Source organism: Myotis brandtii, unplaced genomic scaffold (assembly GCF_000412655.1).
Source record: "Myotis brandtii unplaced genomic scaffold, ASM41265v1 scaffold4, whole genome shotgun sequence".
Classification (NCBI taxonomy): domain Eukaryota; kingdom Metazoa; phylum Chordata; class Mammalia; order Chiroptera; family Vespertilionidae; genus Myotis; species Myotis brandtii.
This window is the reverse complement of record NW_005365371.1, coordinates 258,754-271,348: the sequence shown is the minus strand read 5'-3', so window position 1 is coordinate 271,348 and position 12,595 is coordinate 258,754. Positions and strand designations below refer to the sequence as shown.

The window sequence follows — 12,595 nt, the reverse complement described above, 5'->3', positions numbered from 1 at the left end:
GGGGGGGGAAGGGAGGGGACCCAAATTGCCATGAGAGGGCGTCTGATTGGTCTGTTTTAACCACATGACTATCCTTGATGCAGCAGCTATGATGGGGTGGGATGGGTGTATATATGAGGTGCCAGGGGCCTTTGACCCGTGGATGGAGGGGGGATAGTTTCCAAAGCTGGGGAATTCTTGGGAGTTGGGAAGTCACTCCCCCCACCCCCCCCTACATCAAGTATCTAAAAGTCTGCTCAAAAAGTCAGACCCTGGCCCTTGTTGGTGTGGCTCAGTGGTTAGAGTGTCGGTCCACACACCAAAGGGTCCCATGCAGGCTTGATTCCCGGTCCAGGGCTCAGACCTGGGTTGCAGTTTCTATCCCTGGCCCTGGTTGGGGCCGGAGCTGGAGGCAACCAATCGATGTGTCTCTCTCACATCAATGTTTCTGATATTTTTTCTTTCTCTCTCTCTCCTCCTCCTCCCTTTCTCTCCCTCCCTCCCACTCTCTCTAAAAAGCAATGGAAAAAAATATCATCAGATGAGGATTAACAACAACAAAAGTCAGTCCCTGTAACACCCTCAGTGATTGGGGGATTAACCACTCTGTTTTCCAGTGTGGCACCCCCTGTTCTGCTGGTGTTTGCAAAGCTGCAAGCCCTGGCTCATTGAGCTCTGTCCTGACCATTAGCACCCACACTCCAGCCCATGCCTTGCTTCCCGGGTCCTTCTGTCCCTCCTTTGAACCCTCGTTAGGGTCTCCTGTCTTCCTTGCCAAGGGCAGAGGAGGTCCTGGAAGATGATGGCAAAAGAGGGTGTGTGCGAGCCCCTGTGGGATTCCTAAGTCATCCCCCGGGACCCCCTTTGCACTCCTAAGGACTGGAATGCCCATCCTGTCTCCTCCCTGACCAGTACCCGTTCTGTCTACCTCTGGGCGACTCTCCCCAGTCTGTGTGTTGTGTGCATGTCCATCTGCTGCCCTGGCTCTCTCCTCTTCTCTCTCTCCCCCGCACCTGAGTGGAGGAGACCTGGAATCCAGGTCCTGCCCTCAGACCTCACCCACCCCCATTCACAGCTGTGCGCCTTCCCTTCTCCTCAAACAGAGAAGCACTGTGCTGGAGCCCAGGTGGAGGAAGGGATCTTAATCTAGCAATTATTGATTCAGGAGGGCCTTGGAAGACATAGTTACATAAAAACCATAAGTTATGGAAGTTAGGTACTTTAAGTACCTAAGGGGAGGGCAGGAGCTAAGGATGTGCTCCTAATTCAGGCCCAGAGCTCAGGATCTGGCCACACCAAGGGGCAGGCCTGGGGGCAGTGCAGGCCTTAGTCAGATCTGGGGTGGGAGGCAGGAGGCCAGGGAAGGGAGCAGGGGAAGGGTGAGGGTTTGGGAATAATGAGAGGAGGGCAGTTGTCCTAATACCTTAGATGTTCTGAGCAGCTGAGAGGAAAAGCCCAGCTAAGGTCTAAAGAGATGATATTTGCATATGCGTTGAATATCACCAATTAGGTGCTGTAACCCCAAGGAAACAGATGGCACAAATTGGGACAAGGGGAGGCAGTTTAATAAAAGAACGATTTACCAAGCAGTGGGAAGGGATCCAGAACCACATGGGAGTGCTCACCGTGGGTCTCCGGGGCTGGTGAGGGGGCTGGTGAGGAGGGGGTGGTACCCCTGGGTGTGAAGGGAGGAGGAAGGGAGGGGATGATTACTGAAACCTGGAGGCACAGAAGCTAGAACCAGGGCTCTGACAGGAGCGCACTCTGCTGCCTCCTCCCTCTACCCTCCCTCCTCCTAAGTTCTGCCAGTGCCCTCCCCCCACCATTGGTCAAACAGAGGGAAGGGGTCCCTGGATGCTGCTCAGGCACAGAGCAGGAAGGAGGAGAGAGAGTGGAGGGACAGATAGAAGGCATCTAGCACAGGGGTCAAAGGGCAAAAGGAAATACCTCCAGGGCATCAGAAGAGTTCTCACTAAAGGGTGCTCACTGTCTGTCTGGCACTGTTCCAGGCCCTTTAAAGATAGTAATTCCTTTAATACTTACATCTGTGGAGGAGCTGATTTTGCTATTCTCACTCCCAATTTGGGGAAACTAAAGCGGGGAGGAGTTGAGTAATTTTCCCAGAGTCACACAGCTGGTAAGGAGAAGAGCTGGGATTTGAATCCAGGTTGACTGGCTCCAGAGGGTTGCCCTGGCCTGTGATTCCCCACTCCTTGAGGCCAGGGATCAGTGTCGGGGAAAGGAGACCCAGGGACAGGACAGTAGTGCCAGGTGCCAGGCAGCAGGAAGGACCCAGCTCAGCACTGAGGACTGAGTGAGTGACAGTGTGAAAAATCACTCCAGGGAGTGAGTTCGAGCCAAACCAAACCTTCCTCACAGAGGGTCTCTGCTGAGAGAGATGGTTAGACTCTCAGATGAAGGGATCAAAGAGGTGCCCTAGGAACCATTGCCCCTGGGTGCAGGATGGGGCAGAGTAAGGGAGAGGGGGGCACTCATGGCCACACACATTGTGTGGTTATGGGGGTATTCCCTTGAAGCCTTGCAGCAATGCAAGGAGGGTGTTAGCCATTTCACACACAAGTGAGGAAGTTTAGGCCTGGAAGAACCCATCCTACTGTGATTCTCCAGACCTGGGGTGAGGTAGTGGCAATAGGAGGGGAAGAGAGAGGAGGGGTCGGGAGCAAAGGGTCTTAGAGAGGGACGGAACCCCAGGGGCTGCTAGTCTCAGGGAGGCTGGTAGAATCCCCTTGGGGTCACTCACCTGGGGGCTCCAGGCCGCCACCCCCAGTGGAAGTGATTTTGATTGGTTCCCCCATGCACCCCCTGGAAAATCCTGAGCTCATTTAACCTTTCATTTCACAGATGAGGAAAGTGACACCAGGAGGTCAGCAGTGAGAGGCCTGAGGCCAGGGGAGCCTGGTGACACAGTGGATGGCCTCTGAGGAGAGCTGGGAGCTGGTTCAGACAGCATGAGGCAGGCCTCAGGGGAGCTATCCAGCCTTCCCTCTTAGAAGGTTTAGGGAACAAAAACTAGTTTTTAAAAAGGATTAATCTTCAATAGACTAGGTAATATTAGACATATTTATTATTAAAAAATGAAAATAATATAAAAGGTATATATTGAGAAGGCCAGATCACAATTTTGCTATTTATAGGTAACCTTTTTTTATTTGATTTTTTTCAGTGTATGTTAATGCTAAGATAAGGAAATAGAAATATATATATTCTTGTCTCTACCCTCTCTTTTACAGAGAAAAGGTGGCATGCTATTGCCCTGTTGTGCACCTTGCTTTTTTCACTTAATATCCCTGGAGAGTTCTCCATATTAAAATCTAGAGAAAACCTCATTCTTTTCTAGAGCTGCACAGTATCCCATTACAAAGATCCACCGTAGCTTATGGAAGCAGCCTCTGGTTGCCAGGTACTGGGTTGTTACCCATCTTCTCTTACTTCACAGAACGCCACCGGAATTATCTTGTGCCTCCCTGGCTTTGCAGATGTGCAGGTGCCTCTCTAGTCTATTTTGCTCTCGATAACCTGTGATGAAGGAGCAGATTTTATTTATCAATTTACAGCCTGTTGCAGGGGGATGATCATGTAAAATGTAATAAAAGTGAATCCCTAGAGAAGTGAATTTAAAAAAAAAACACCCTGCAAAATACAAGCCCAAATATTTTTAAAAAAATATATTTTATTGATTTTTTACAGAGAGGAAGGGAGAGGGATAGAGAGTTAGAAACATCGATGAGAGAGAAACATCCATCAGCTGACTCCTGCACACCTCCTACTGGGGATGTGCCTGCAACCAAGGTACATGCCCTTGACCGGAATCAAACCTGGGACCTTTCAGTCCGCAGGCCAGCACTCTATCCACTGAGCCAAACCGGTTAGGGCAAGCCCAAATATTTTGTTATTAGATCCAATAGATATAAAAAGTATTCTGTCAAATAACTATACAGGTTTTTAAACGCTTGCTCTCCAATGTCTGCATTAATCTTGCCAAAGAGTCATCAGAGTTCATACTGGTCCATGGACCATACTCTGAGTAGCACTGATCTAGACTCCCACGATTAGGTCAGAGGGTAAGCTCCTCTGTCATTTTTGCCAGATATGGCCAGATGCCCCGCCACAGCTATGCCATTTTGCACACCCACCAGCAGTACATGAGGGCGCCTCCTTTCCCACAGCCTCACCAACAGTGGTCTAACTTGGAATTTTGCTAAACGGATAGGTGAGCAGAGGTTCTCTCAGGCTGTTTTAATTTGCATTGCTCTTATTATGAATGAGAATAAGTGTCATTCATGTTTTTCAGCCCAGTTTGCATTTATATTCATTTTCTACTGGACTGTTGGTTTTTTCTTCTTGATTCCCAGGAGTTACTTACATAGCAGGAATATTAGCCCCTTTGCCTGTGATATGAATTGCAAATATTTTTTCCAGTTTGTTATTTGATTTGCTTAACATTGTTTTTTTGAGGGGGTAGGGGGAAAGAGGCATGCAGAAGTTTGTGGGTTTTATGTAGTTAAATATTTTCTTTAATAATTCTGGATTTTGAGTCATGGTTCTCCACTCCAAGGTTATAAAGATTACTGCCCACATTTTCTTCTAGTATTTTGTTGGTTTTATTCTTAGCATGTAATCTTTTATCCAGTTGGAATTTTTCCTAGTATAAGGTGTAAGTTATGGGCCCAAATTTATCTTTTTATAACTGGCTATTCATTCGTCCTAGCTCCATTTATTAAAGTCCCTAAGATACCACTTTTATCATTAAAACAAATTTTAAGCCATTTGGGATCATAATAGAAAAAGCTCTATAATTTGTCAGGTTTGTGTAGAATACCATTCCAAGGGAAATTAGCTTTTAAGCTATGATCTATAACTTTGTATTTCTAGAGCAGAATAAACTCTAAGTAACATGAATTTATTTAAACAAACAAAAACCAAACCTGTGGGGCCACTGACATCCACGAGGAACGTGGGAGAAGTGGGCCTTGCCGAGGGAGCACGTGGTGAGCCTGAATGTTTGCCTTGCAGGTCCTCCCCGGCCAGCCTGCCGCTGGGAGCTGGGACCCAGAGGGGCCCACCATGGTGCTCCCGGGACCCCTGGCTGCCACCCTGTTGCTGCCCAGCCTCGCGCTGCTGGTCTTCCACCTCTCCAGCTCCCAGGATGTCACCAGCGATCCCGGCCCTGAGCACCAGCTGTGCGCCCTGAGGGAACACCCCACCGTGGCCTTTGCAGGTGAGAGACGCTGTACATGCGCAAGTCTACAGTTCTTTCTGCAATGACATGTCTGAAGGACTCAGTCCCACCTAGGATTCAGATGGGTAAGGACAGCAGCCATGGGCGGATGGATCTGACTTTAGTCTCCAGACAATGTGTCCAGGCCCTTCTCTCATATTTACCTGGGAGGCGGGGTCTTCCTTTGCTGGAGAAAGAGGTGTGGACCCCCTGGGTGGGCTGCCCAGGGTTGGTCGGTCTCTCAGCTCTGGCTCTTCTGGAAGCATGAGCTCTGCTTCTTGGCTTTTCTGGGGGGAAGACGAGGATGACTCACTCCTTGGAAGTGCCTCGTGATCTCTGCACAGCCTCCTTCTGCTCTAAGACGGCTGCAGGGATGCCCATCTTTGGGGTCCTCGGAACCCCCTGGGAAAGGGGCCCTGGTGACTGGTAACTCCTTTGGTCTGTCAAGGGAGGGCATGGGACTGTCTAGCTGAAGTGTTTCCCAAGCTGGGATGTGTGAATCGCTGGGCATATTCTGAGGGTCTATCAGTTTTCACTAAGTTTCTAAAATTAGTACATACGTTTGATGATCATCTAAAAACAAAGCAAAAACATAAATACTGGAGCTTCCTGGATGTTCTCCCCCGACCTGGGAGCCAGGGTGGGGGTCCCTGGTGGTGTTACATCACATCAGTACTTCAGATCCATTGCCTCGCGGGAGCTCACACTGATGTCGTCTCAGGGGTCCCCACGTCCTTAAGTCTGATAAACACCTGTCCTGTCTCCCCTTCACTATAACCCTGGCTGGGAGGCAGGGCAAGGCCACCACCCCTTTTGACAGATGCAGGCCGAGGTGCAGAGGGTTGGGGAGACTTGTCAGAGCCTCCTGACTCGGCCCAGGCAGAGTGATGGAGCGCTCCACCCTCCGGTGCCCAGGCAGGAGGAGCAGCCCGTCCTCTGGGATGCTACAGCCCGTCAGGAGGGGCAAGATGGAAACCAGCGGAGGAGCAGCCCGTCCTCTGGGATGCTACAGCCCGTCCATCCGGAGGGGCAAGATGGAAACCAACACTGCCCTGGCTGGTTTGGCTCAGTGGATAGATCGTTGGCCTGCGGACTGAAAGGTCCCGGGTTCGATTCCGGTCAAGGGCACATGCCTGGGTTGCTGGCTCGATCCCCAGTGGAGGGCATGCAGGAGGCAGCCGATCAATGATTCTCTCTTATCATCGATGTTTCTATCTCTCTCTCCCTCTTCCTTCCTCTCTAAAATCAATAAAAATACATTTTTAAAAAAAAGATGGAAACCAGCACAGAAAAATAAACCCATGAGTCGGAGGCTGGCATGAGATTGGGGGCTGGGGAGCCCTAGGAATAGGAGTTGGGGGCTGTGCGGGGGAAGGCTGGGGCGTTTAGAAGTGTGGGGTTCCCAGCAGCGGGCTGCTCCTGTCTCCTGTCTTGGGGAGGTTTTCAGGCTGGTTTCTCTGTGCTGTTTTCTCTGTCTTGCTTGAGCGGGGATCCAGGCTTTGAAGGCTTAAGTGGATTACGGTAAATTAACAATCCCTTTAAGCCTACAAAACTGAGCATGCACACCCTCAGACTTCTTTATTTTTTTGGGGGGGGGGGTCAGATGACACTTTAATTGGCTAGAAATATAAAACCTGTCTTTGGAGACTATCAGGACACCCTCAGACTTCTGATGCCCCTGAGGTGCTGCTGGTGGCTGTCCCTGAGGGGAAGGACCAAGTGGGGGACAGAAGGAGCTGGATTCTGAGGGCTGAAGATTGTCCCCTTCACAGGGGTCCCCTGTGGCGGCTCCTAATACAACATTTCTTCTCAGGGCTTCCCAGGGGCACTACTGACTGACTCTGGGGCAGGGACAATGGGACGAGTGCAGGGGACCCCTGTCCCCCAGCCAGGCTGCTCTATACTGGGGGTGGGGGTGGCAGGGGGTGGGAGATGTGTTCTTTGAGTTCCTGGCTTCCTTGACACCATTTTGTATCTTCACGTGTAAATCACTTGACTTGCCACCACAGCCCTTTCAGGATGGGGGGATGAGGCTCAGGGTGACATGGATGGTGACATAGAGTAAGAAGGGTTTCCCTTCTTTCCGGGCAAGAGGAGACGGTCTGTCGTCTGGGACTGGCAGCCCTGCGGAGTGGTGTCCTCTCTGCTTCTCCTCCCCAGCCCTCCTGGCCTCCACCAGCTCACCCCCTTCCCCATCCTGACAGCTCTGGCTTTTCCTGTCCACTCACGAACTTTTTATTGGGTCCTGCTTGATGCCAGGCACAGAACGGGACCCAGCGGGGCCTCGGAGGTGAGCAAGGGTCTCTTCTGGGTACTCACGTGCCTCTCATTGCTTCTTCAATGTCACTCCCCTGGGGCCCCAGTGCAGTTGGTCCTGGACCAGGACTAGTCCGTCCTGCTGTCTCCCCACACCCTTCTGCACAGCTGAGTACGCACTGGGGACTAGTGATGGACTGTCTTCTGGGTGACACCGTGTTCTAGAGAAGTTGCCGTAATCCATCCCAGCACAACCCCCAGCTTCCAGGGTTCCCTCAGATGTTGCACTTTATTTCCGACCGAGCTGTAGGCTTCCAACCCCTTAGCTCCGAGTTTCCTTCTCCCCCGACACCTGACTGATCTGGGAATAACCCCTCGGTACCCAGAGGAGCTGCCAGGTGCAGAGTCTGACATTCCTGTTGTGGAAGGTTATATTCTCTGCTGTGTGTTTCTTTTAAGGGGGGCCCACCTGTGTTTCTCTTTTTTTAATATATATATTTTTTATTTTAAGTATATTTTTATTGATCTCGGAGAGGAAGGGAGAGGGAGAGATAGAAACATCAATGATGAGAGAGAATCATTGATCAGCTGCCTCCTGCACGCCCCCTACTGGGGATTGAGCCCACAACCCTAGGCATGTGCTCTTGACTGGAATCGAACCCGGACCCTTCAGTCCGCAGGCTGACGTTCTATCCACTGAGCCAAACCAGCCAGGGCCACCTGTGTTTCTCTTTGGCCCTCACAGTATTCCACTTGCCACGGCATGGCCTTTCCAGGCAGCAGGAGAAGCCAGTATGGAGTTAACACTGGCAGTGGTTAATCCACAAAGTGGGTAATTGAATTGACTATACATAATTAAAATCACAGGCGCGTCATGGAGAATGTCATTTTTCTCTTAAAGACGCTGTCCAAAGCCTTCGCTGCACACGGAGCTCAGACGTGCTTGGTGTTTTAAAGACAGCCCTCCCTCTGGTCCTCTTTGCCTGTTTAATCGGAGGAAGCTGGCTGCCTTCCCAAGAAGGCTCCCCCGATCACGGGGCTGCACGTCTCTCCCTTTCCCCTTTGCCCACGTTGGCCCCTTCTGTGTTAGGGGAGAGGGACAGAAACTGGAAGGGGCCTCCACCCGCCCCTCCCCTGACTCCCCCCAGTTGTCATCCTGGCTCCTGCCCTGTTTCCTCTCCCTCTTCCCTCCTCCCCAAGGACCCACCTGAGCAAAGACTGGGCTGAGAAATCCCCAGATGGAGTTCCTCCTGGTTTGCTGCAGACCAGTCATGCCACCTCTTGCCCTGTTTGGCTGCCCACATCTGGAATACTTCTGTTGGAAGGAGAGAGAATTAAAGTGTGGCCCAGTTGCTACTTTTGGGGAGCACCCAGTCTGATGGGAAAGCTCTTTCACACCGTCCCCCCACCCCCTGAGAAAACACCCTTGAGCACATTGAGTGACAATAACATACAATGTGAATGGAACAGAAAGGTAGAGAGAATGTAGACCAAAATAAGATCAGCTGGAGGGGAAATAATCCAGGAGAGCTTCCTGGAGGAAGAGGACCCTTGGCTTAGTCTCTCAGGTAGTATAATATCCTACCAGGATTTCTGAGAGTGGCCCTGAGGTCAGCTAAAAACCCAGTCTACCTGACTGCAAATCTACTTCTTGTACTGATACTGCAAAAATGTCATTGCAACTACATGACAATTGTTGCCAATCCATAGTCACCTGCTGGGGGCAGAGGCAGAACCAAGGGGTTAGCTTCATTTTGTTGCAGAATCCTTTCTTATTTTTTTAAATTATGCATAACACAGTTTTCTAAAAAACATCCAACTCGTAAAACCTCCAGTTCTCCAGCGAGCGATTAAGTGTTTGCCTGTTGTGCAGAAATGAAGGGCTGCTTTTACTCTGTAGTGGAGGGATAATGAGCAATGATTTATTTCCCTTGGATTACACACACATACACACTCCTTTGGGCCTCCTGTGAGCCAGTCGCTAATGCGCTGTGGGGAGAAAGCACAGGGCCTCACATTCCCCCCTCATCTTCACCCCATCAGCATGCATGTTCCTCTGCTCAAGGCTCTCTCATTACTGGTCCGTTCCCTCCCATCCATGAGGCAGGGGTGAGGGGCAGCTATTACATGGCCATGCACTGAGGTGGGAGAAGCAGGCCTCCACAGAAGGGAAAGAAGGAGTCATCCGGGTACTGTTGCCCAGGGCTGCCCTCCCCACACCGCTGCCCATCCATCCAGAGGGCTGCACGGTCTCCTCTCTGCCCACCCAATGCCCATGAAAAGTGTTGGCCTTGTCTGGGAAGACCTTTCCTTGGAGACAAGGATGGACACTGGTTGCCCACCCTCTGTGGAGCCTTGTCTGATAACCCGATTCTTCTTGTACAGAAAGAAGGGAGCTGAGGATTATTCATCCATTCATTCAAACACTGCCAAGTGCTGGGAGAGACCTAGCACTCCAAGAAGCACGATCTTCTCTGTCCCCTAGGACAAACCACTGGGATAGACACCCAGGGATATGGGGACGTTGATGGAAGTAAAGTGGAGGTCTATGGGAGCCCCTTACTCGGGTTGGGGGAGTCAGGGAAGGCTTCTTGGAGGAGGTGGGGTAGGGAGGACAGAAGTGCGAGAGTGTGCAGGCTGTTGTGGACTAGATTGGAGAAGTGCACAGTGTTCTGGTTTAGTGTGGCTGGGTGGGGAGTCTAAGGGGGATGTGAAAGATGAAGCATCATTCTTTCCATGGATCACTAAATAATGGCTGTGACAGGCATCTGACTTGGGGGGACAGTGGGGCCACGGGTTGGGACTTTTTCTCCAGGAGCTTTTACAGGCTCCAGCTGGAGAGTGACACAACCGGATTTGCATTTTGGAAAGATCACTCTGGTTGCCCTATGGGAAATGGGCTGGAAGGGCAGGAGTGGAAGCCAGGCTAGTGAGGAGGCTGTTGGCACCAGTCCAGGCTAGAGCTGCTGGTGGCTGGATGGGGGGTGGGGTGCAGAGGGCAAGATGGCTGGGTTTCAGAGAGAGAGTTGGATGTATACCAGTCAGGATTGGCCAGCGTGTTTGATGCAGCTGGTGAGGGTCTGAGGGAGTCAAGGGTGATTACAGGTCTCCCTTTGGGCAGCTGGGGCAGGTGGAGCCCTTTTCTGAGCTAGGGAACAAAGCGGGAACAGTAACAGCACCCCACCCCTGCTCCCCACCCCCTCCCAGCTGGCTGCTCACAGGTCTCCTGGCGCCCCCTGCCTCACTGCACCCTGACTTCACGCTGACCGATTCTTCACCCTTCCATTATCCTGTCCAGTGCTGGGCAGCTGGTAACCTGGTCAATGGTAACTGGGTGTTTGCCTCTCTCCCTTCCCCAGACCTGAAGCCCTGGGTCTCTAACTTCACCTACCCTGGAGCCGGAGACTTCTCCCAGCTCGCTCTGGATCCCTCCAGGAACCAGCTCATCGTGGGAGCCAGGTAAAATGGGGCAGGAGGGGTGGGGTCAAGAGTGCAGGTGCTTAGAATTGGGTGGAGGGAATGTTGTTTGGGGTGAGCCTACTGTGGGCATTCTCGTGTCCTGGGCTCCTGTTCCCCTCAGCCAGGCCTTCTCTGTGCCTGAATGTCTGTCTCCCACAGAAGGAAGCATTTGGGGCTGGGGGTGGAGAAGTGACCTCCAGATCTCAGCAAGCCACATACCTCAGTGGCTGGTAGTTACTGAGAGCGGCCTCCTCCTGTCCCCTGTCCCTGCCATGTGGCCAGACCCAGCCTAGCTGGCATCCTCCCTGGGAGCTCCGAGCAGAAAAGGTGCCCAGGAGCCCCCTGCTGGCCGGCTGGCCACCTGCACCTGGGACTCCTGGACACAGGCCTTGCGCTTCTTTTAGGCAAGACCTGGCTTCCCTGTTACCTGACCTCCTTTAGTCCCACTGTCCAGGGCCAGTATCCAAAGGATAACACGCTCTAGGGAGAACTTATGGGAACTTTATGGGGTGGCGCAGGAGGAGATAATTCTCACAAAATTACAGGCCATGAGTTCTGGTAGGGAAGGGAGCTCAGAGATGGGTGATTCCAGTGGGTCTCAAAGAGTGGACCAGCAACATCTGGGAACTTGTTAGAAAGGCAGATCCTTGGGCTCCACCCCGACTTGCTGACCAGAAGCTCTGGGGGGCCAGCAGCCTGCACTTCAGCAGCCCCTCCAGGGAGTCTGAAGCACACTCAGGCATGAGAATCGCTGGTCTAATCCAACTGCCTTTGATGTGAACATGAAGAGGCAGAGAGGCCTGTTGAGGGCAAGGTGACCTCAAGGTAATATAGCCAGATGACAACAGTGATGAGGACAGAACCCAGGTCCCCTGAGCCCAGGGCTGGAGTTTGTTCTGCCAGCCCGTGTAGTCCCCTCCTCCTGCAGTGGCATGTTTCAGACGCTCTCCACCCCAGAGGTCCTGATTCTGCTGTTCTGGGGCTGGGGGAAGGTGATCACCAGGTGGATGACCATCCTTGACGTCTGGGCTTTCCTGAGTGTTCCTGTCCCCTCACTGTCATATGACAAGGGGCGGGTGAGGACAGAGCTCTGGATTAGGACCCGAGGAGTTGCATTCTTTACCTTTGTTGTTGTTGTTGTTGTTAATCCTCACTGGAGGATATTTTTTTCCATTGATTTTTTAGAGAGAGTGGAAGGGAGGAGAGACAGAGGGAAAGAAACATCAATGTGAGAAAGACACATTGATTGGTTGCCTCCACACGCATCCCTACCAGCGCTGGGGATCAAGCCTGCGACTGAGGTACTTGCCCTTGACCAAAATCAAACCTATAACCCTTCGGTCTGAGGGCCGACACTGACCACTGAGCAAACTGGCTAGGGCTGATCTTCACCTTTGAGCCTCAGTTTCTTTATCTGTAAGGTCTGAGTTACAGTCTCTATGCTGCCACCCTCACAGGGCTATGGCGAAGCTGGGCTGAAAGCATTTCACTTTTTTATTTATTTTCTAACTTTTTTTTTATTCCTCGCCTGAGGACATGCTTAGGGAGAGGAAGGGATAGAGAGAGAGAAACATTGATTATTTGCCTTCCATAGGTGCCCCTACTGGGGATCAAACCCACAGGCCAGGTATGTGCCCTGACCAGGAATTGAACTAGTGACCT

General features: G+C 51.7%; 1 protein-coding gene across 1 annotated transcript in view; it reads left to right on the top strand.

Annotated features, from left to right (window-relative positions):
- Nucleotides 1–12,595, top strand: part of SEMA5B (sema domain, seven thrombospondin repeats (type 1 and type 1-like), transmembrane domain (TM) and short cytoplasmic domain, (semaphorin) 5B) — an 81,825-nt gene that overhangs the window by 38,828 nt on the left and 30,402 nt on the right. Inside the window, exons 2-3 of the mRNA XM_014545229.1 lie at nt 5,014–5,218; nt 10,834–10,933. Coding sequence (XP_014400715.1) covers nt 5,065–5,218; nt 10,834–10,933 — 254 coding nt within the window. The 5' untranslated portion in view covers nt 5,014–5,064. The remainder of the gene's footprint in view (nt 1–5,013; nt 5,219–10,833; nt 10,934–12,595) is intronic.